This window comes from Vespula pensylvanica, chromosome 7 (assembly GCF_014466175.1).
Source record: "Vespula pensylvanica isolate Volc-1 chromosome 7, ASM1446617v1, whole genome shotgun sequence".
Taxonomy (NCBI): domain Eukaryota; kingdom Metazoa; phylum Arthropoda; class Insecta; order Hymenoptera; family Vespidae; genus Vespula; species Vespula pensylvanica.
The window spans coordinates 3821491-3841854 of NC_057691.1; the positions used below are offsets into that span (position 1 = coordinate 3821491).

The following is a 20364-nucleotide window of genomic DNA, read 5'->3' on the forward strand; positions in this document are numbered from 1 at the left end:
ATCAACAAAAGAAACGTTTGCCAACGATTTTCATCTTCTTTCAAGGAGAAGGAGTTCTCTCGCGTATTACCTGCTACAACATAAGGTCGTATCGTCGATGAAGACGCGGCAAAGAGACGAGTACGCTTCATGCATGCAAATCGTTCGATTCGATGACTAATAACGACCAAGAAGAACGAACGAGCGAAAGAACGACGAGAAGCATCGTACCGTACGAATCTAATTTTCTTTTTTTATCACAAAACTTACGAAAGTCAGAATTAGCTCTCTCTCTCTCTCTCTCTCTCTCTCTCTCTCTCTCTCTCTCTCTCTCTCCCTCTTTCTCTTTCTACCTCAAGGAGGATCCAGGTGGAAAAGTGTAAAGTGTAAAAAGTGAAGTGAAAAAGAAAAAAGAAAAGAACGTGCTCTATAAGCATTTATTTATATTAACAGAGTCGTCAATTTTCTAAAAAAAAAAAGGAAATAAACAAACAAACAAACAAATAAACTTGTCCGACAATAATTGCTATTGACGCTGGAATACGCTGGAACGATAGTAATTATTTCGAACGTGGGTCATCGTACGCGCGAGTTCATTCCTCGACGGCGATCATCCTTTGCTCTACTTTATCCCTCGTATGATAAATTCTTTTCCTCTTTCCTTCTGGAATATATCCATTACGTGGAAATTATTTGAATGGTAAAAGTCAATTCATAAATCAATCGAATAATAATTAGTTTCTTTCTTCCTATCGTATACTGACGAACGAGTACACACAGCGTCATTGATACTTGGAACATGTCGATCATTAATGGGTTTTCCCGATCCAACGTTCGACGATCATGCATGCGAGCTCGATAGACAAGTAGGATAGCAAAGACATATATTCAATGAAAACTATTATTTATACTTGTCGATATTTTCTAGATATATTTAACATTATCTTATGCAACGTATGTATGTATGAATGTATATGTTAACGTCTGTAAAAGAGGAGAGAGAATATACAACGTATTCCTCGAAGCAAAGAAACGAGACCGACGGTAAAAAGTTAAGGGCGAATTTATCATAAAGTGATGATAGAAAAGAGAATAATATAAGAAGAAAGAGAGAGAGAGAGAGAGAAAAAAAAGGAAGAGAGAAAGAGAGACAGATAGATAGACTGATGTAAGGAAGAAAGAAAGAGTGACAGGGAGAGAGGGAAACTCGAGCTTATTATTGTGCTCAGCTACTGTATACAAATAGTACAACTCGAGAGACAACCGTAGTTCGATTTCGTGAAAAGTCACGCGACAATATCTCCAACGTATGTATCCTCGAGAACGATCATTACTATACCCTTAACAGCTGTACTACATACTCGATGAATTTTGACATGCATTTGATAATCGATGATTCAATTGGTTCTCTTACATGTTTTCAAATAGATACGACAAACGCGCGACTAGAGCGTGCTAATAACTTGCAGTGCTGCCCTAGTGTATCTACTTACTGAAGAAAAAGAAGAAAAAGAAAAAGCTCAAAGAAGATGATCGTTGACTTCGGAAGGATACGCTATGCCGAATGGAACTGACGTCAGGAAGTAGAAGCGATTATGCGGAGATTTATTCGAACATCGTAAGAACGAGGAGGTCGTACGAAAGGATACAGTGAAGAAGACCAGAAGAGAGAAAGAGGGAGAAAGATAGAGAGAGAGAGATAGAGAATGAAGATCAACGTCATCTTCGCGTGCGCCACGGTGAGTTTTCTTCCCTCAAGGCGATTTCGAAATGAGATTAGCAATTATTCTTTGGTAGATTCTTTCTTTGATGACGTACGTTGACGTGTTTCCTGCCATCTTACGTCACATCCTTCGACTTCATCTCGACCGTACTAATGTATATATACACATATGTGTACATATACATATATATATATATATATATACATCACACTTATATATATATATAGGTATATATAAACATTATTACCATCGAATGAAACACGTAATATGTAATATATATCTCGATTACACAATTAGTTCGATTACCCAAATATTTACTTATATGTGGTTTATACATAATCAGGTATTATTAATCTTTGACTGTGTGTTAACCACGAAAGGAAGTGGGAGTGAGACGGCGACTTCCGGTCCCCATCTCATTCTCTCTCTTTATTTTTCGCACGTGGCCGCCCATTAATTTTATGCTGAAACTTTCGTCTTGCTTATTTTTACATGTCGATAAGATTGATAGGGAATCAAAGATATAAGGTACGAATTTGTAAAACACATACACATCAAAGAAAATTTCAAAAATATTTCTGCCGGTACAAAAATTCTAATGGGATGTATATAAAGAAAAGAAGATATGTATGTATAAGTTGTGAGTTGAAAACGTAGGTGAGATCCGTCTGTATCTCTCGTGCAGCTCTCTCACGCACGTTTACCTCTTCTAAGAAATTCTTCGAGTTCGCCGACCACATAATATATCTGTATGACAAACGCCAACACCCTCCGCAAATACCGTCCTTATTGTAAACTCATGTAGTGCTTTTTCTTTCTTTCTATTCTTTTTCTTTCTCTTTTCTCGAAGAACCGATATGTGACGAGAAAGAATCTTCCGGCGCGCGTTCAGAAAATCAAATTTTAACGAAACACTCACGAATGTTTGTCTCTTGAGATGAAAATTTTTTAATGAAAACAAACTGAAAGTTGTATATATATATATATATATATATAGAGAGAGAGAGAGAGAGAGAGAGAAAGAGAAAAAAGAAAAAAAATCAAAGAGATCGATGATTAAAAATAATAATTAAATAACTAATATTAATTATTTATTCGGAATTAAAGAAATTTAGACATGGTAATTCTAAATAATAATTCTCATTTATATCTCAATGAAAATATTACTTTACTTAAAATAATATGTTTAAATCCATCCCCAAAGAGGGTTCGATCTCATAATAAAAAATTGTAAAATTAACAGGCTTTAACGATAACATCCGTGGCCTCGATTACAAAGATAAGCGCCACCTCAGCGACCTCCGTGAAGCCAATCGAAGAAGGTGAGGAAGATTATGCTCGAGTTCTAGAGCTCTCTCTATTGTTCTACGAAGCGCAACGATCCGGTAAACTTCCGGAAAACAACAGAATATCCTGGAGAGGTGACTCCGCATTGAGTGATCGCGGAATCAATGGCGAAGATCTTACGGGTGGTTATTACGACGGTGAGTTTAACATAATCACATTATCGCACGTGATCCAATTTTTAAATTATACTTTTACTATTATACTTTCCTTATATGCGAAATTCAGAAACGCTCGAGTTTCTTCGAGTTGTCGACATATTAGAGGAAACGTGCGATTAAGAGGAATTCAATTATCGCTTTTAGCTCATTACGTATCTTCGGTGCGAGTCTGCTCGTACGTAAGTAAGTACGTTTCTCTCGTTCTTTCGATCTCTCTCTCTCTCTCTCTCTCTCTCTTCTCTCTCTCTCTCTCTCTCTCTCTCTCTGTCTCTCTCTCTTTCTCTCTTTCTCTTTCCCCTCATTGTCAGACTCAAGTCGATAAGGAGACGTTTCGGCGAATTAATGGGTCGTATGTCATGCATCGGCGTTCGACAAATATTATGAAAGAGAACGGCGTAGATAAAGAATATATTTCGAGAGGAAACACGTGAACGATTGTGCACGGTATACGTCAGTTAAAAGACAAGATAGTGCAACGTGTAGGATGATAACAAATAACAAAGTGTTCAGAATTTCTCACGAATTTTTATCAATGAAAAGTTCCGATAAGAATACAATTGTCGAAAGAATACAATTGTTTATCGAGTTGACATAAAAGTAAAAAAAAAAAAAAAAAGTGAAATGTTATAGGTATTAGCTCAAAGAAATATACTTTTTTAAATTTCTCGTTTACTCCTATCGATTAGTGTGACATAATTTTGACAAACATATCTTATCATCTATCTTTTTTGTATATCCGACAGCCGGTGACTTCGTAAAATTTGGTTTCACCATGGCATCAACGACAACTCTTTTAGCATGGGGAGCTGTTAGCTGGCCGGAAGCTTATATCGAGGCCGGCCAACTCGATGAAATTCGTAAAGCCATTAAATGGGCTACCGACTACTTTATCAAATGTCACGTAAGCGAGTTCGTCTTTTACGGACAAGTTGGAGATTTTTCCGTCGATCATACGTATTGGGGAAGACCGGAAGAATTAAATACAACAAGGCCAGCTTACAAGATCGATCCTGATCATCCTGGTAAATGTATTTCGAACTAATTAAAGACGAGTTTTGCTACCCTCTTCAATTAAAAATTTACTTCTATGACTATCCTTGAACTCCTAAAAGTAAATTTTCTTAATTACGTATTCTCTACCATGATTGCCATATAATTGGATTCTTCGTATATATATTTTACAAGTTATTACATTTACAATTTCCACATTAGACGTGTAGATGTATGCGACACACGACATATTCATCGGATCGATAAAAGGAGTTCACATTATTTACTCGCTTTCAGTATCTCGTCATGTCGACGTACCACGTTATAATCTCATTCGATATAGCAAATCGTTTTTAATTAAAATTCCTGCATAAAAAAAAGAAAAAATATTGTTGAAATAATTATATCATATTTCTTATCAAGGTTCCGATTTAGCCGGTGAAACCGCAGCGGCACTCGCAGCATCCAGCATCGTATTCAAGAACGTCGATCCAAATTACAGCGAACGCTGTCTCAAACACGCCAAGGAGCTTTACAATTTTGCTAACAAATATCGTGGTCTTTATCACAGTGCAATTCGTGGAGCAGCGCAATATTACGAAAGCACTGATTACGGAGACGAACTAGCATGGGCCGCTGCTTGGCTCTTCAAAGCAACTAACGATTCGAGATATCTCGAGGATGCCGAGCATCATTATCAACATTTTCATCTTAAGGAAAGACCAAACGAATTCTTTTATAATAAAAAGGTTGCCGGTGTTCAGGTGAGATTGTAAAAAAAATATATATATATAGAAATACATTGATAATTTTCGGAATATACACGTAATTTTATAAACGAAACAATTTGATTTATATTAATGAAACGATTGATTATTCTGATTAACAACTATTTTGTTTTATAGGTTTTGCTAGCACAATTGACAGGTCAACCGGAATATCAAAATGCCGCGTGTGCTTTCTGCGACTTTTCCGTTCGACAACAAAAGCGCACGCCCAAAGGACTATTGTACATCGACAAATTCGGTACTCTTTGTCATGCTGCAAACGTGGCGTTTGTTTGCCTGCAAGCTGCTGATTATCCCAATATCGGTGATCCCCAGGAATATCGTGAATTTGCAACGCAGCAAATCTCATATATGCTAGGTGATAGAGGTAAAATGGTTAAGTTCAATAATATTACGTTGTCCATTTGATCGTCGCAAACTATATCGAAAAATAATATTGATAGAAAGAAAAAAAGAAAAAAAGAGAAACCAAAAGAAAAAGAAAAGAAAGAAAATGTTTAAAAATTATTTTACATAAAACAATGTAAAGAGAGAATATTATTGTATAAAGAACAATTTAATAAGAAAATATCGTTATTAATTAATTTATTAATTTTTGTAATGAATTAGGAAGAAGTTATGTGGTTGGATATGGATATAATCCACCTGCACAACCACATCACGCAGCATCCTCCTGCCCGAATAAACCTGCCCCTTGCGGATGGCCAGAATTCGACAGACAAGAACCTAATCCTCAAATACTTTATGGTGCTTTAGTATCTGGACCTGACGAGGCCGACAAGTTTCAAGATCATCGAGAAGAATATATTTATACCGAAGTGACGCTCGACTATAACGCCGGTTTCACGAGCGTTTTAGCGGGATTATTACAGCTACGAATTAAGAAAGTAGAATAAATATTCACATCTAGGACGTTCGATCGAATAAGAATTAGACGTACGATCGTTACATCAAAGACGTGACACGTCGACGACACCTGTCTGACGGACGCCCGTCGCTATCAATGCTTACATGTGATTTTATTTAACATATCTTGAATTTTTTAAACGTCGTATAATATCGTATACTTATTTGGCAAAGCAAAATTTCGAATTTTCTATTTCGAACGATTACAGATACTTGATACGACTTTTCGTACTAATCTAAATGATCTTCATCTAGATTCACTTTGTTGTTCTTTATATTTTTTAATTTAAACGTCATATAATATATGTATATACAGTATCTCTGAGTGATTTTTCGTTTAGCTGCGGGGAAAATTTGACTGCGAAAATTTTTTCTCTTTTCTTTTTTATAAACAGAAAAAGTATTTTTAATCATATGGAAGAAGAAATATTTTTTTATCCAATGTCGATCGTTCCATTGATTTTATTTAATAGACGTATTTCCCTGTGTTTCCTTGCAGCAAACCTTAAAATACCTACAGAGTACTGATCTAGTATTATCGTATTATCGAAGATTCGATAAAGATACGATAACAATTCGTTATTTTTAATTTTCTTTCCCTTAATTACGGGCTATCGTTAGAAGAGATCCAAGGATGGCTATGAGCTATATTTTTCTTACTTGCCTCTTGATCGTAATTTATTTCCGTACCTTTTGCGAAAAGAACAATTTTTGTTTCGTGGAAACACGTTAATGACGAAGTTTAATCGACCACTTTTATTTTTTAAGACTTAAGTCAAGTATCCTTTGACTTTATCTTTTTTTTTCTTTTTTTTTTTTCTTTTTTTTTTATGAAAGTATACCATCTAATATACTTTTTATGTAACACTTTAGAAACCTTAGGCTTAGCTCGTTATTGCTTTTTTTTCTCACTATCAGGCTGTGTACTATATTATGTTATTATATTTCATCGCGTCGTATTATACGAGTATTAAATAATTGAAAGACAAAAAATGTTATTTTTTGTCTGTATTACAATGTTTTACAATAAGTCAGAATTGTAACTTGAATTATATACTTATTTAGAGTAATCAAAGTTTTTGATTATTAACAGGATTGTTCATTGATCGATATCAATGATTCGATCGTACAATTAAATTTTTTACATCGATCGAAACATTTCTTTCGTGTTTACGTAATGTAAATTTGGATCGTAAATGTCCACTTATGTCTCAAGTGAGTCTTTCCATGTCGTATTATTGCCTCGAGCCAAAAGTAAAAGTATGCTAAACCGTCGAGCCGTCGAAAAAGAGTTCCGAGCATATTGAATATTTCAACTAGAAAATCATAACACGATTCTCGTCTATATACGTATCGATATCAAAATTTTCTCTTAACACGTTTCTGCTATCAAAAGTTAAGGTTAAGCTATTTTTGAGCACAGTCATGGGAAGAACGATCGGTATAGGTATGACAGATCAAATAAAAAATGAGTATGTACGAACGAACGAGCATGCGAATGTATATGTGTGCGTGTATGTTTGTATATAACTAACGACAAATAGAAAAATCGATATTTGCAAATTGTGTCGACGATATAAATATTTCCACATCGATCATAGGTCGATACGAATATTTCCATATCGATCAGGATCTTCTAACAATGTTAAGTAATAAATTATAAAGTAAACAAGTTTATAAAACTTTTAATTGTGTATCTAGAATCGATATACTTGATACTCGAAAGAGGAGAAAAAGAAAGAGGAAAGAAAAAAAAGGAAGAAAGAAAGGAAGAAAGAAAACAAAACAAAACAAAAAAACTTGTAAAACTACAACGCAACAAATGAAATTCCGTCCACGTAACGAGTTTGTAAAGGATAGAACTGCCATACCTTCCATTCGCAGTCTCTGGAAACGCTTCCATGGATTGGAAGCAGAAGGGAAGGCCGAAAGGAGGTGGAAGTTGTCGAATATTACAAGCGCGATGGGAATGGTACCGGTCTAGTCGGTTCTTGATCGTGCCACCGTAAGCCACGATTTTGTTCAATCCGATAGTGTCACTGAAAGGGTACATACATCGTTCCAAATCAAAGGTCTTAGGTGTGTGTGTGTGAAATATCGGCCTTTAGATAGCCGATACGAAACAAGTCTAAAACGGCTTAAAGGTGAGCCTATCCTTTTTTATACATTTATCTTTCGCTCTATTGTCTGTTCATTCAAAATATATCATATACATATACATGTACATATATACATATATATGTATTTATAAAAAATAAAACATAGTATTCAAAGCTGCTATCCAGGATCCTGTTCACTGGTTTGACGTTTAATTGCAAATTGAAATAGATATTTCAATGTTTACAAAAACAACTTTTAATGACATCGATAACCTGCAGCGTTAATTGGACCAAAGGAGGTAAACGAGTCAATATCAAGCAGCAGGTGTATCTAATCGTACTAATTAATACTCAATTCCATTGCATATCTTGACATTAAATAACAGGGTCAGCACACCTTTCCCTTGAAATATTCTCATCTTTTTACGTTCTCCTCGTAGAAAACTACGTTTTCGTTCTTCGTGTTGTAATAAAAACTTATATAAACAATGGCACAGAATAAATTAGTTCGATTAGATATTAATCAGAATATATTAAAATGAATTAATTGTCTGTAAAAAAATGTGCCTTCTCTTTTATCTATTTTCTAATCCATAAAACCAATGGATAGAAGCTATATGATCGTACATTAACGAGACACAAGATGCGTTCTTATGTTAGATCGTAGAAAACTTGCTGTAACCGAAGTAAGTAATTTCTCAATCTCTGACATATACATAAGTATGTATATACAACATATATATATATATATATATATATATATATATACATATATTGTTGTACATACACTTGCTGTTACTACAACGAAAATAGTTTTTTTCAGAGAAAAACTAGTTATCTCTTTGCTATGCCTCACTAAGGTATTTCATCATTTTTTATGTCCATATAAATCTTAACAACTATAATATTCATCAAAGAAAGTGTGAAACACCATACCGATTTATTGTTACCCATAACCGTACGCGTACATTTGTCATTAATATTCTCCACAATGAGAAACCTCGCATTATCTATATATATATACACATAGATAAAGTATGTGTGTATATATATATATATTAATCATCCGGAAAAGAAAATTGGTCTTTTTTTCAAGTCCATAAAACGTAAGGATACAATTTATACGATTATATATTAATGAGACGCAAGATACATTCTTACATTGGATCATTGAAAACTTCTACATAGTATAAAATATGCAGAACATTAAAATATCATATTATAATGAACTTGATGGTCGATCTGGTAAATCAAGCTTCATTTTTTTGTTCCACTTCATGTAACACGCTTATTTGATTATACTAAAAGTACATTGACATTATACTAAAAGTATAATAATATCCTAATTGTTAGATATCGACTTTGAAACCAAGCTCGAGGACGTCAAATTGATATCATTATATACGTTTCGTTATTTTCACGTAGCGTGTACAACGAGACACATACTTAGTAATTATCTCAATATTCAATGTAAAGAAGAAAAAAAAGGAAGGTAGGAAGGTAACCAAAGCAAAAGAAAATAATACAGAAAATATACTAGAACGGAAAATATATGTATGTACTTAAAAGAAGCTGCAAAAATGCATGACTTTCGTAATCGACGGTAAAAGACTCGATGCAGTTCTCGGTCAGTGAACGTAACGGTCTTGTATGCAAAGAGACATATACGTATTACGTCGAAGCCTTGCACCATGTAAATTGTCGACCGTGATGGTAAACAATTAAGAGAAAATGTTGTTTTGAAAGAAAAAGTTCTTTCACACAGTTTTAATCTCTAAATAGATAGAAACAATACAGAAAATTAGAACGTATCGATTCGTTTCCGATAAAATTCAATTAAACCGACGAAACAGAGTACGAAGGCCCAGGATGTATCAGAGTACCTGACAATGAGAATTGTAGGAAGAGGAAACTCGGCTTGTAAAAATGTTACACAACGAAGAGAATACAGGATCAGAGTTTCCCCTTCAATTCTTCACCGCACGAGAAAGCTTCCCGTTACGGGGATCTTGTTCTGATTTCGCGAGATCGTCGAAAAACAAAACCATAAAAAAAAAAAAGAAAAAAAAAATAAGGGAGAAGAAATTTCGTTAGATCCTTTATTTTTGATACGAATCAATGAATTCAGCCGATGAAAGAGGAAAGTTTCTAAACGAGAGGTAATCTGGTCCCAACGCAACCCTGACGAAACTTTTTCCTTGTTTGTAAGTGTTAAGAAAAGAGTAGTGGTACGCGTTTCCGTATACAAGTAAGTACATAAAGATTCACGTGATAAAGTCTCTTTGAATGGGTTTACACCTTTGCAGTTCTCTGTATTCTTTTTTTTTTTGTTTACCTGGCTATTATGCGCAGTCGTTACGTGCACATAGAAAAGGCACGTGTAAAATACGCTCTCACTTTACTTTTGTTTCATACTCCACTTATATATATATATATATATATATATATATATATATATATATATATTCAGTTTTATTACGAACACGATAATTATGTGCTAAATTTGACTTATTATGAATTAAGGTTAAAAAAAAATATGTTTCTTACGTGAGAAGTATCTAAGAAGTCAACGAGTTAACTGAATAAGTATGAGACACACTCAAACAGTATGAGACAAACGAGACTATTGCTAAATATGGACAAAAGATATATCTAATTTCCGAGTCCATTTTGAATGAATTAGATAAAAGAGAATAGCTCAAGAGAGCAACTACTTTCTCTCTATAAATATTAAACAAGTTTAAACTTGGAGAACATCACTGTACTTTATCACCCTTAAGAGAATAGATGAATGGGATTTAATCGATTGCAATTACAATTAGGAATACCTGGGAGCATTGATTACGAACTACCTGGTATCTAATTGGTGATTAAATGACGCTTCCCTTGCGAGTGCAATCAATTATTATCACTCCAGATTCTTCCTATCTCTATGTGCTGATCATTAATTTCTTATCTAAACAATACCAAAAAAAGTATCGATCAACGAATAATTTAACAATAATTATAATGATATTACAGATGAGCTGTAATTGCCCTTTGACCACAGCCACTGGGCCAACATTGGCCTCCACTTGTGGTGGACCATCGTTTATGCTTTTCATGGGTCTCCTTGAAGTGTTCCTTCGAAGTCAGTGCGACCTTGAAGATCCCTGTAATAGACCTATACCTCCGAAAAACGTAAATATGAGGTAAGCCGATTGCTCTGGTCCGTTAAACGCAATTACTAGCTAGGATATGAGTCAAGGACAAACGAAAGAACATTACTCATCTAAGAATTCATCGTTTTCTTTGATGGTCAGCCGATAACGAAATAACTCGTTAAAAGAAGGCTATCATGTACACAACTTAACTATCTCATTTTTCTTCAAAATATACTATGTACTTACATAGATAGATATAAAAAAGACACTTGCAAATCATTCTTCGATCATCATCACCAAGGAGCTCCCACCATATCTCATTCTTTCGAAAAATCTCGAGAAAGAAAAACGAAGGACGCTTCTGCGATCTCACAACGAAGATGAAGTTAATTGTCACCTGGCACTGTTCACGTAATACTAGCTGTGGAAATTTTCTTCTTTTAACGAGACAACAACCTCTCTCTCTTTCTCTCTCTCTCTCTCTCTCTCTCTCTCTCTCTCTCTCTCCTCTCCCTCTCTGTCTCTGTTCTGTCTCTGCCTGTCTCTATCTCTCTATCTTTTTCTCTATCTCTCCTTTTCTCCCTATTTCCTTCTTTGTCTCCCTTTCTTTCTTTTCCTTTTTTCTCGGTCTCTCGGAAGTAAGCACCCATGCACACGCAGCCATGAAATTCTTTCGTTTGTGTACTCTTAAGATGTGCTTCAGGGTATTGTTTAGATGAGTGAATCTCTTCTTACATCACGTCGAGACGGTGCATCGAACGAGTAATGTAATACAGAATATGGTATCAGCTCTTCGTAAGATTCTTTGTAAATATGAACGTGAAAAAGGAAAGTGGAAATATGCAAGCGTCTATCATCGACGGTATACTTGAAACGTATAGTAGATAGTTGACCTTGATCTAACGAATTTGTAGTACGCGTTTTCACTTTTTCTAACGAATTCTTAAAGTGAATATTGCTTTGGTATAACCGATTATATCGTATTACTCTGTGCCAGAAAAAATAATCATTGACTTGCTGTTTATGCAATATGAGTTCTAAGTTCATGATTGCCATCACCCCTTACGTTCACGTTATACAAATGAATAAGAAAGTATGTCATTGACTGTAGATATGCGATTACACATGGGCGTGTACGTGTTATTGCACTCGATCGTAACATTCCGTGACCACTCGAGATGATCAGCTAGCAAAGTCATGGGAAAATCACCTTTCGCCCAGCTGGAACAAATCCAATCCTTCGTTCAATCCAATTTCGTGTTCACGTTTCATGAAGAAATAAGATCCTAACCGATTACATGAGAGATCCTGCGGTAGACGAGGTAATAAAGTACAAGAAGCATTTGTACGAGAATATATGTTTCGTTTTTAGATACGACTTTGTGGTGATAGGAGGAGGTAGTGCTGGAGCAGCAGTGGCAGCGAGATTATCAGAGGAACCAAGATTTTCTGTATTATTGTTAGAGGCTGGTTTAGACGAGCCAACTGGTACACAAATTCCATCATTCTTCTTCAATTTTCTTGGAAGCGATATCGATTGGCAATATATGACGGAGAGCGAGGATCAAGCATGTTTGAATAAAGACGATAGAAAATGTTACTGGCCAAGAGGAAAAGTAAATAATCCTGTGACCTTCCAAAAACATACATTTCTTTATATGTATACATGTATATATATATATATATATATATATATATATATATATGTCTGATCACTTTAGTATCTATTTATTTACGATCGAAGGTTCTCGGAGGTACCAGCGTTATGAACGGAATGACCTACATGAGAGGCTCCAGAAAGGACTACGACGACTGGGCCAGAATGGGTAACGTCGGCTGGTCTTATCAGGACGTCCTACCATATTTCATAAAAAGCGAGGATAATCTTCAAGTGTACAACATGGATATCGGTTATCACGGAGTTGGAGGACCACTCACGGTTACGCAATTCCATTATCATCCTCCTTTGAGCTACGCCCTTCTCGAAGCTGGGAAAGAACTTGGTTATTATTGATAACGAGATTAACGATTATCCTTGACAATCAATAAGAAAGATAACGAAAGCAGCAATTTTTACTGAATTGATACTTTCTTAGTAATATCTTATATTTCCATTGATATTGTTTGAAATGTAGAACAATTTCTCTTGATTATTTCTTTAAGAACATTGATAAAATTTAACCAATGGAGAAATTAGATACAGATAGATGATCGATACTTAGTAACACTTTCCTTTTCGTTTGGCAAAATTAAAGATATCAAAGGTCTACTTTGTTTGATAGGATACGACACAGTGGATTTGAACGGACGAACACACACCGGATTTGCCATAGCGCAAACGACCTCGAGAAACGGTTCTCGACTTTCCACGGCTCGAGCCTTTCTTCGTCCCGCTAGGAATCGTCCAAATCTTCACATCATGTTGAACTCTACAGCAACAAAGATTCTCTTTGACAATAATAAGAGGGCAGTTGGTGTGGAATTCGTTCACGATGGAAAGTTAAATCGAGTATCAGTCGCGAAGGAAGTCGTTGTAAGCGGAGGTAACAATCTCTCTTACTAATCTTCAATCATGGAACGAGAGAACGTTGAAAGTCTTTGAAGAGATCTCGTGTTAACAACCCTATATTTTTCGAAAGACATTAATTAAGTGTTTCTCGCTATGATTACATTACTTAACGGCAAAACTTATAATCAAGAAGTCCTTCAAGATTTAAATTACAGTCCGATGTAAAATATAAAACTACATTGTTATGGCATAATTATATCCTTATATTTAGTTATTTGTTTAAAAAAAAAAAAAAAAAAAGAAAGGAAAGAAGAACATTTAATATCCCGTAATTAAGTCATATAATTATTGTCATCCGTCATTATATCATATTTTTACAATTTCTTTTTCTGTTTACATTGAAATTTATATAAGCCGATCGTTTGAAATATTCTTGTGAAGGTGCCGTTAACTCACCTCAGATACTTCTAAACAGTGGCATTGGGCCACGAGATGAACTGAATGCCGTCGGTGTACCCGTAATTCATGATCTTCCCGGAGTTGGCAAGAATTTGCACAATCATGTCGCCTACGCATTGACTTTCACGATAAATGACACTGACACTACTCCGCTTAATTGGGCTACTGCTATGGAGTATCTGCTCTTCAGAGACGGACTCATGTCTGGCACAGGTAAATTAATTAACATTTATTTCTCTAATCTGCAGTTAATTATTTCCATAAAAAGAAAGTATGATTATAACTGTATCTAGAATTTATTACTAATCGACGAACATCAACATTTTTTTACCGGTATAAATTTCAATGTAAATTCAGTCGTTCGATAAAAAAAGAAGAAGTCTATGGATCATATCGATGAATGACTTAAAATCCCAATTTATTCGGACCGTATTCAAATTTTGGAACTTTATATGACTCGTCAAACGTAGTCAAACTTAAATGGAAAAAAAAATAGATAAATGAAAAAAAGAAAATTAAAAATATTTTTAGAAACGTTAAACGTACAGTATAAAGAACGATTCGTTGGTCGCGATTGTACATCCGGCCGCGCGTGTTACATCTTGCGGGATCGATGCAGCTCCGGCTTCGTGTACGTCCAGTGAAAGTTTATTGCACAATTATCCTCTTCTTCTTCTTCTTCTTTGAATTCGTTGATCCAGAATGACGTAATAATTTTCCTATTGTTACATTTCTTATATTCTTTTCATAAGCCCGCTATTTAAAAATCGATCAATTAATATCCTATTAATCCACCGTAGTTTTTTTATTTATACGAGACACCATTTAAAAATAAATTATTCTTTATTGCATATTCCTAATAACAATATTTCAATCATTTCGCAACAAACTACATATGTATAAACGATTGTAGTCAAAAAAAATGAAAAAGAAAAAAAAAAGAGAGAGAAAAAAGAAAACGATCCTAACGTTGCCTTTCGATTTAAATTACAAATGAGGTTCTGTTTCGATTCAATGAACTTCGTGAATAACGGTAGAACGATCACACGTCGTTCGAAGCAATTAGATTTTACCACGGAATCGATCCGTCTTAAGAGTTATTTGATTTCTATTACTCCTCTTATTTTTATGTTTGATCGATCTGAAAAATGTTAACAACTCAAGGACGTTACATTCATCATGAACGACGTTCTTCCTTTTCTATAAAAAATAATAATTTGTAAGGAGCGTTCGATGTTTGAGCGTTATATAATTCGTCGGCTTGAAGCTTCGAGTATAAACTTGGCACATATATATTTCGATTGTTTCAAGTGCAGACATATGTAATGTGTATAAGATCAAGACCATGACATAATATATTGCTTTCACCAAGTTACTATCCACTTAAAAGATTCTAAATTCAACGTCGTGTCAAGTAGAAATATTTTACAATGTTAGTAAGCGTGAACATTATTACGTTCTATAGTGATAAAAAGAAACAAAAGAAAAAAAAAAGTCTTTCAAGCATCGTAAAAAATGATATCAGAAAATATCTATTAATCAACGAAGATTAATCTCATCATAGAACATTCAACCTAAGTCATTATAATACTTTTATGTACGCAATCGTTGAAGTATATCTCCGATATGGTCACGCTCTATGACAAACGTAGCGGAAGAATGCAATGCACGAGAAAGTTCATTATTGGAATGATCGAATCTACTTCAGTTTTTCACATTCTCCTATAATTACCATACTTAATTAGATTGAAAGAAACGCATCATTTATTCACGCATTTTACGGTTATAGCTTTTACGCAAGAATGTAAGAAAAAAAAATGAAAGAAAAAGCTTATTACAATATTCACATGTTACCTATTTAGAGATCTTAGCAAAAAAAAAAAAAATAAATCCCACACAAATTAATCCACTATTGGCAACTAATTAAATCTTTTATTTACTTACTCGTACTTGTTTATATCTCGTATATACTTTTTTACCAAAATGGTTCAACCGTGCCTTCGAGCGTGTTCGAGGTATTCAGAACGTAATATAGCCTCAAGACAAATCGATCGTTAAAAAGAAATACCTAGAGGGAAAAGTTCGTTAGCACCGATTTTTCTTACTAGTTCGCATTTCCGTGACAACTTTTAGTAACGACGAAGAAGAAGAAAATAAAATGAATTAACAAGACGATTAGAAGAAAATTTTTCACTTTTAGCTCTATCTCTATTTAATTCATAATACGATCTTAATATCGATTAAAAACAGGTATATCGGAGGTAACGGCAATGGTCAATACGAAATATTCTAATTCGAGAGAAGATCATCCAGACGTTCAACTTATTTTTGGTGGTTATCTGGCGGACTGTGCCGAAACAGGCATGGTTGGGGAGAAGAAAGGGACAAATCGTACTATTTACATTATCCCCACTTACTTGCATCCCAAGAGCCGTGGCTATCTTCGTTTACGCAACAACGATCCCGTATCGAAACCTTTAATCTATCCAAAGTACTTGTCCCACCCGGACGACATAGCTGGATTAGTCGAAGCCATTAAATTCTCGATTAGACTATCAGAAACGCAAGCCCTAAAGCGGTACGTGTTCTAAAAACATGATTGCCTACATATTACCTAACATTTTAAGTACGCTACATTTGATCTTATTATGTCCGTCATTTACAGATATGGTTTCCAATTGGATCGTACGCCAGTGAAAAATTGTCAACATTTGAAATTTGGATGTGACGCGTATTGGGAATGTGCTGTGAAACACGATACATCACCTGAAAATCATCAGGCTGGTTCCTGCAAAATGGGTCCAGAAGAAGATCCCTTCGCTGTCGTAGACAATCAATTAAGAGTGCGAGGTGTACGAGGTGTTAGAGTAGCCGACACTAGTATCATGCCGAAGGTCACTTCTGGCAATACGAATGCTCCAGCCATTATGATAGGCGAAAGGGCAGCTGACTTTATCAAAAGAACGTGGATCGGTTGAGTGTTATCAAATTCTGAATATAAGTTTGATACGAACGTTAGTTGAAGATAGATCACGAATGGTTATTTTAGATAGAAAGAAAAGTTTAACCTGTTCTTAAGATATTTGTTAATTAATGACGGTGACACGAATATTGACATCGATCGAATTTTTGTCGATCGAATTTTTTACGAAATCAAAAAATACTCTAAGTAATATACTCGTATTTCGCCTAAGCGAATTCGCGTTTGTTAATTACAAAATAAATATGCAGCAAATATATAGGACGAAATGATATGTTTTTAACATTCTTTATAAAGTATGCTCGAGTTACGCTAGTCTCTTAATTTACTTTACGCGAATATAAATTTAAAAAAAAGAAAAAGAAAAAAATTACTAACTAATTCCACTTAAACGTAGTTCGCTCGAGTAACTCTTAATAAAATGAGTTCGCACATCTTGTAAGTAAGTATGATTAGTATACTGCCAAGAGACCAGTTTACTTCCCCTTCGGGGATATAAACTTGAGCAAGCCTCTTACTCTCCTTAAAGTAGCTACGTTCATCCAAGAGGGTCAAATTTCAAATAGAAAACGAGTATATAAATAAAAGAAAATAAAAGAAAAATATTACAAGAGCCATGTTTTAAGTGCATTCTTTTATTATTCTTATTATCATCGTTATTACTTATTACTTAAATAACGTATACGTAATATTATATAATACTGATAGCGTAAAGTACGCAATATATACAAAAAAAAAACGGTGAAAGTAAATATAATATTTTTTTGTTTAAAACACGTGCCAATTTAAAAATATATGTGAGATCTATGATCTAATTTTACGACTAGATGCTCGTATTGATCGTGAGTGCATATTAGAAATGATACAATTCGTGATACTAAAGAAAAAAAGAATCAATTATGACTACGTCTACGTTTGTTGCAGTGGTACATTTTGCGAATTTTTTGAATGTCTCGTTTACTAAGTCCCTCCCGCTGTCCAAGTTCAACTTTTGTTTTACCCTGGAAGATTTCTCCGATAAGACCCAAAAGACCACCTGGTTCCTAGAAAACACAGGTCAATGCGTGCAAATGACAAACACCAATAGCATGAATCGATATGAAATTTTGAACGATCGTGCTAAATGAAAATTTCTTGTTGCCACATATTCAATATATTCAGTAAGATATATTACATGTCAATGGAACTAAACAAATAGTGAGAAAGAAGCCGTATAGGAAGGATATCGTAACGAATAAGACGTTAGATGGAAATAAGCAAGATGATCGATGATCTAAACGAAACACCCTACTCACTTTTGGTACTATAGTAGGTTCTCCATTTTTGGAAAACGCGTAGGCAGAGTAATGCATCACGCTACCATAATCATAGCCAACACCAAATGCATCGGTGATTTCTCTCGAAGCCTTTTCGAAATTACTTTCGTGACCTAATCGACAGGAAAGACATAAATGATCCATTTAACAATCAGAGATCAAGAGATCGAGAATTCGAGAGCTTTTCTTATTTCCATTTACCATTCATGATGTTGTTCCATTTTATAGTAACATATTCATCTCGCTCGTATCTACTCTGTTCATGAAAAAAACCAACAGCGTGCATCAGTTCATGAATCACGGTACCCATCTTGGTCACGCATCCCGGTACCTGAAGATTCACGTCTTGCCGTCCACCAATTCTACCTACACTACTCCAGCAGCCGGTAGTACCTGCTGTAATTCTAATGTAATCACTTTCCTCGCCGGTATACGGCTTGAACTTGATGCACGTGTACTTGCGGTATTCCTCCATAGCATCATGAATGAGTTTACGTTGTCTCTCGTCTATGAAATAAGAACACGAATACTGAAGGTAATCCATGAAACGAGTTGAGACCAAGTACCTTAGCTCTCTCAAATAAAAGAGAAACAATCTTATACATTGTTACCAAATTGAATCTTACCAAAGTAAGGACTGATCATGTAAGGGATGATACCGTTAGGCCATCTAGCAGCATCTGCCTTTAAGCCGTTTCTACCCGTTCCAAGTGGAAAAAGGATATCACCTTCAACGTAATTACCCAATTCTTCAGGATTAACAGACATTCCTTCGTGCCAGTTAGCTACTTTAGAACCCGTCTCGTTACTTGGCAAACCATATAGTGCCTCCCCAAGATGTTGCAAATAAGATACCAGCCCACCTGGACTATCTACCGCATTGTCAAAGACATCTCGACGTCTATACGGCCAAGCAAACGACGAACTTATTAAAAGGATCATCGCTAATACGATGATTAAGTATGATCGATCGTTCATCCTGTATTAGTCTAACAAACTTTACTAAAAAACAGAAAATAACGTTTAGGACGTTTAGGACCTGACAAGATGTAAAAATCGACTGACAAAAATCCGACGATGATTCCTATCTTTATACTCATGGAAAAAGCGAATTGTGCCCCACCTGTGGATCGGCCAACGTTTCCGTACGGAAGTAATCGGGGACAGTTGCTGATAACCGTGGACTTTGGGTGACAGGACGTCAAGATTTATAGTCGATTTAATACCTCCGAATGTCCTCGGACAACGATGGACAAGAAACGAGGGTGCAAAGAAGCGTGGGTTGCCTATATACCTTAAGTTTATCACTCCACAACCGGCAATGGATATTTTATGACAACCTTCGATTATTTCCTTTCCTTTATTTCTACGTTTATGTCTAATATTTCTTTAATCGAGAAAAAATTTCTTTCTCTTTTTATTTTCCTACTATTTTACGACCATGTAGCCAGTTCTCATTGCGCAAGATTATTACTTAAGAAAGTAAAGGTGAATAATTATATACGGATTAAAGCTATGTATAACGCGTAATAACATTTAATTATTATCGAAAAAATATTACGAATATAATTCGAACTCTGAATTACGCGAAACAACAAAATTTTTACAACTCATCTGTATGAGAATAAAAATGTTGTAAAAGTCAAGCGATTCAATTGGTTTACAATTCGGACATAGAATAGTATTGAATATCGTATGCTCATTGAAATATCCTATGTTTGCACGTCCTTTTTGTTCTATCAAGCAAGGATGAACATCCTATCGAGAACGATTCATTCAGATGCAAATATCAATGAACAAACATTTGTCATCGATACTTCGAAAGAGCCTTGTCAAATCGTAAGTATCGTTGCCGACGCGTTACAAGGTCATTAAGATTATTTCTTCGAGACTTGCTCGATTGTGATTCTTGGAAGTTCCAAGAATAAACTTTACAAGCCGAATCCTTGAAAAATCTCGCAAAACT

At 35.0% G+C, this 20364-nt stretch overlaps 4 protein-coding genes across 5 annotated transcripts in view; 2 read left to right on the forward strand and 2 right to left on the reverse strand.

Annotated features, from left to right (window-relative positions):
- LOC122630381 (odorant receptor coreceptor) overlaps nt 1–20364 on the reverse strand; it is a 36246-nt gene that overhangs the window by 14951 nt on the left and 931 nt on the right. The window lies entirely within an intron of this gene.
- On the forward strand, nt 233–7565 carry LOC122630382 (endoglucanase E-4-like). Its single transcript, XM_043814835.1, has 7 exons — nt 233–1286; nt 1408–1718; nt 2947–3187; nt 3952–4230; nt 4622–4962; nt 5104–5353; nt 5596–7565. Exons 2-7 carry the CDS (start codon nt 1686–1688, stop codon nt 5880–5882), a joined length of 1431 nt encoding a protein of 476 aa, XP_043670770.1. The 5' UTR covers nt 233–1286; nt 1408–1685; the 3' UTR covers nt 5883–7565.
- Nucleotides 7702–17695, forward strand: LOC122630374 (glucose dehydrogenase [FAD, quinone]). 2 transcript variants are annotated; one of them, XM_043814822.1, is made up of 8 exons: nt 7702–8036; nt 11013–11182; nt 12507–12750; nt 12879–13137; nt 13417–13677; nt 14085–14315; nt 16353–16680; nt 16768–17695. In XM_043814822.1, the coding sequence occupies exons 2-8, from the start codon at nt 11013–11015 to the stop codon at nt 17078–17080; spliced, it is 1806 nt and encodes a 601-aa protein (XP_043670757.1). In that variant the 5' UTR covers nt 7702–8036; the 3' UTR covers nt 17081–17695. The 2 variants fall into 2 exon arrangements, with proteins under 2 accessions (XP_043670757.1, XP_043670756.1); XM_043814821.1 differs by lacking the exon at nt 7702–8036 and having other exon boundaries at nt 11001–11182.
- On the reverse strand, nt 17822–19651 carry LOC122630387 (zinc metalloproteinase nas-13-like). The gene is made up of 4 exons (XM_043814844.1): nt 19025–19651; nt 18600–18905; nt 18378–18511; nt 17822–18125 (listed from the first exon to the last, which is right to left on the reverse strand). The coding sequence occupies exons 1-4, from the start codon at nt 19374–19376 to the stop codon at nt 17976–17978; spliced, it is 942 nt and encodes a 313-aa protein (XP_043670779.1). The 5' UTR covers nt 19377–19651; the 3' UTR covers nt 17822–17975.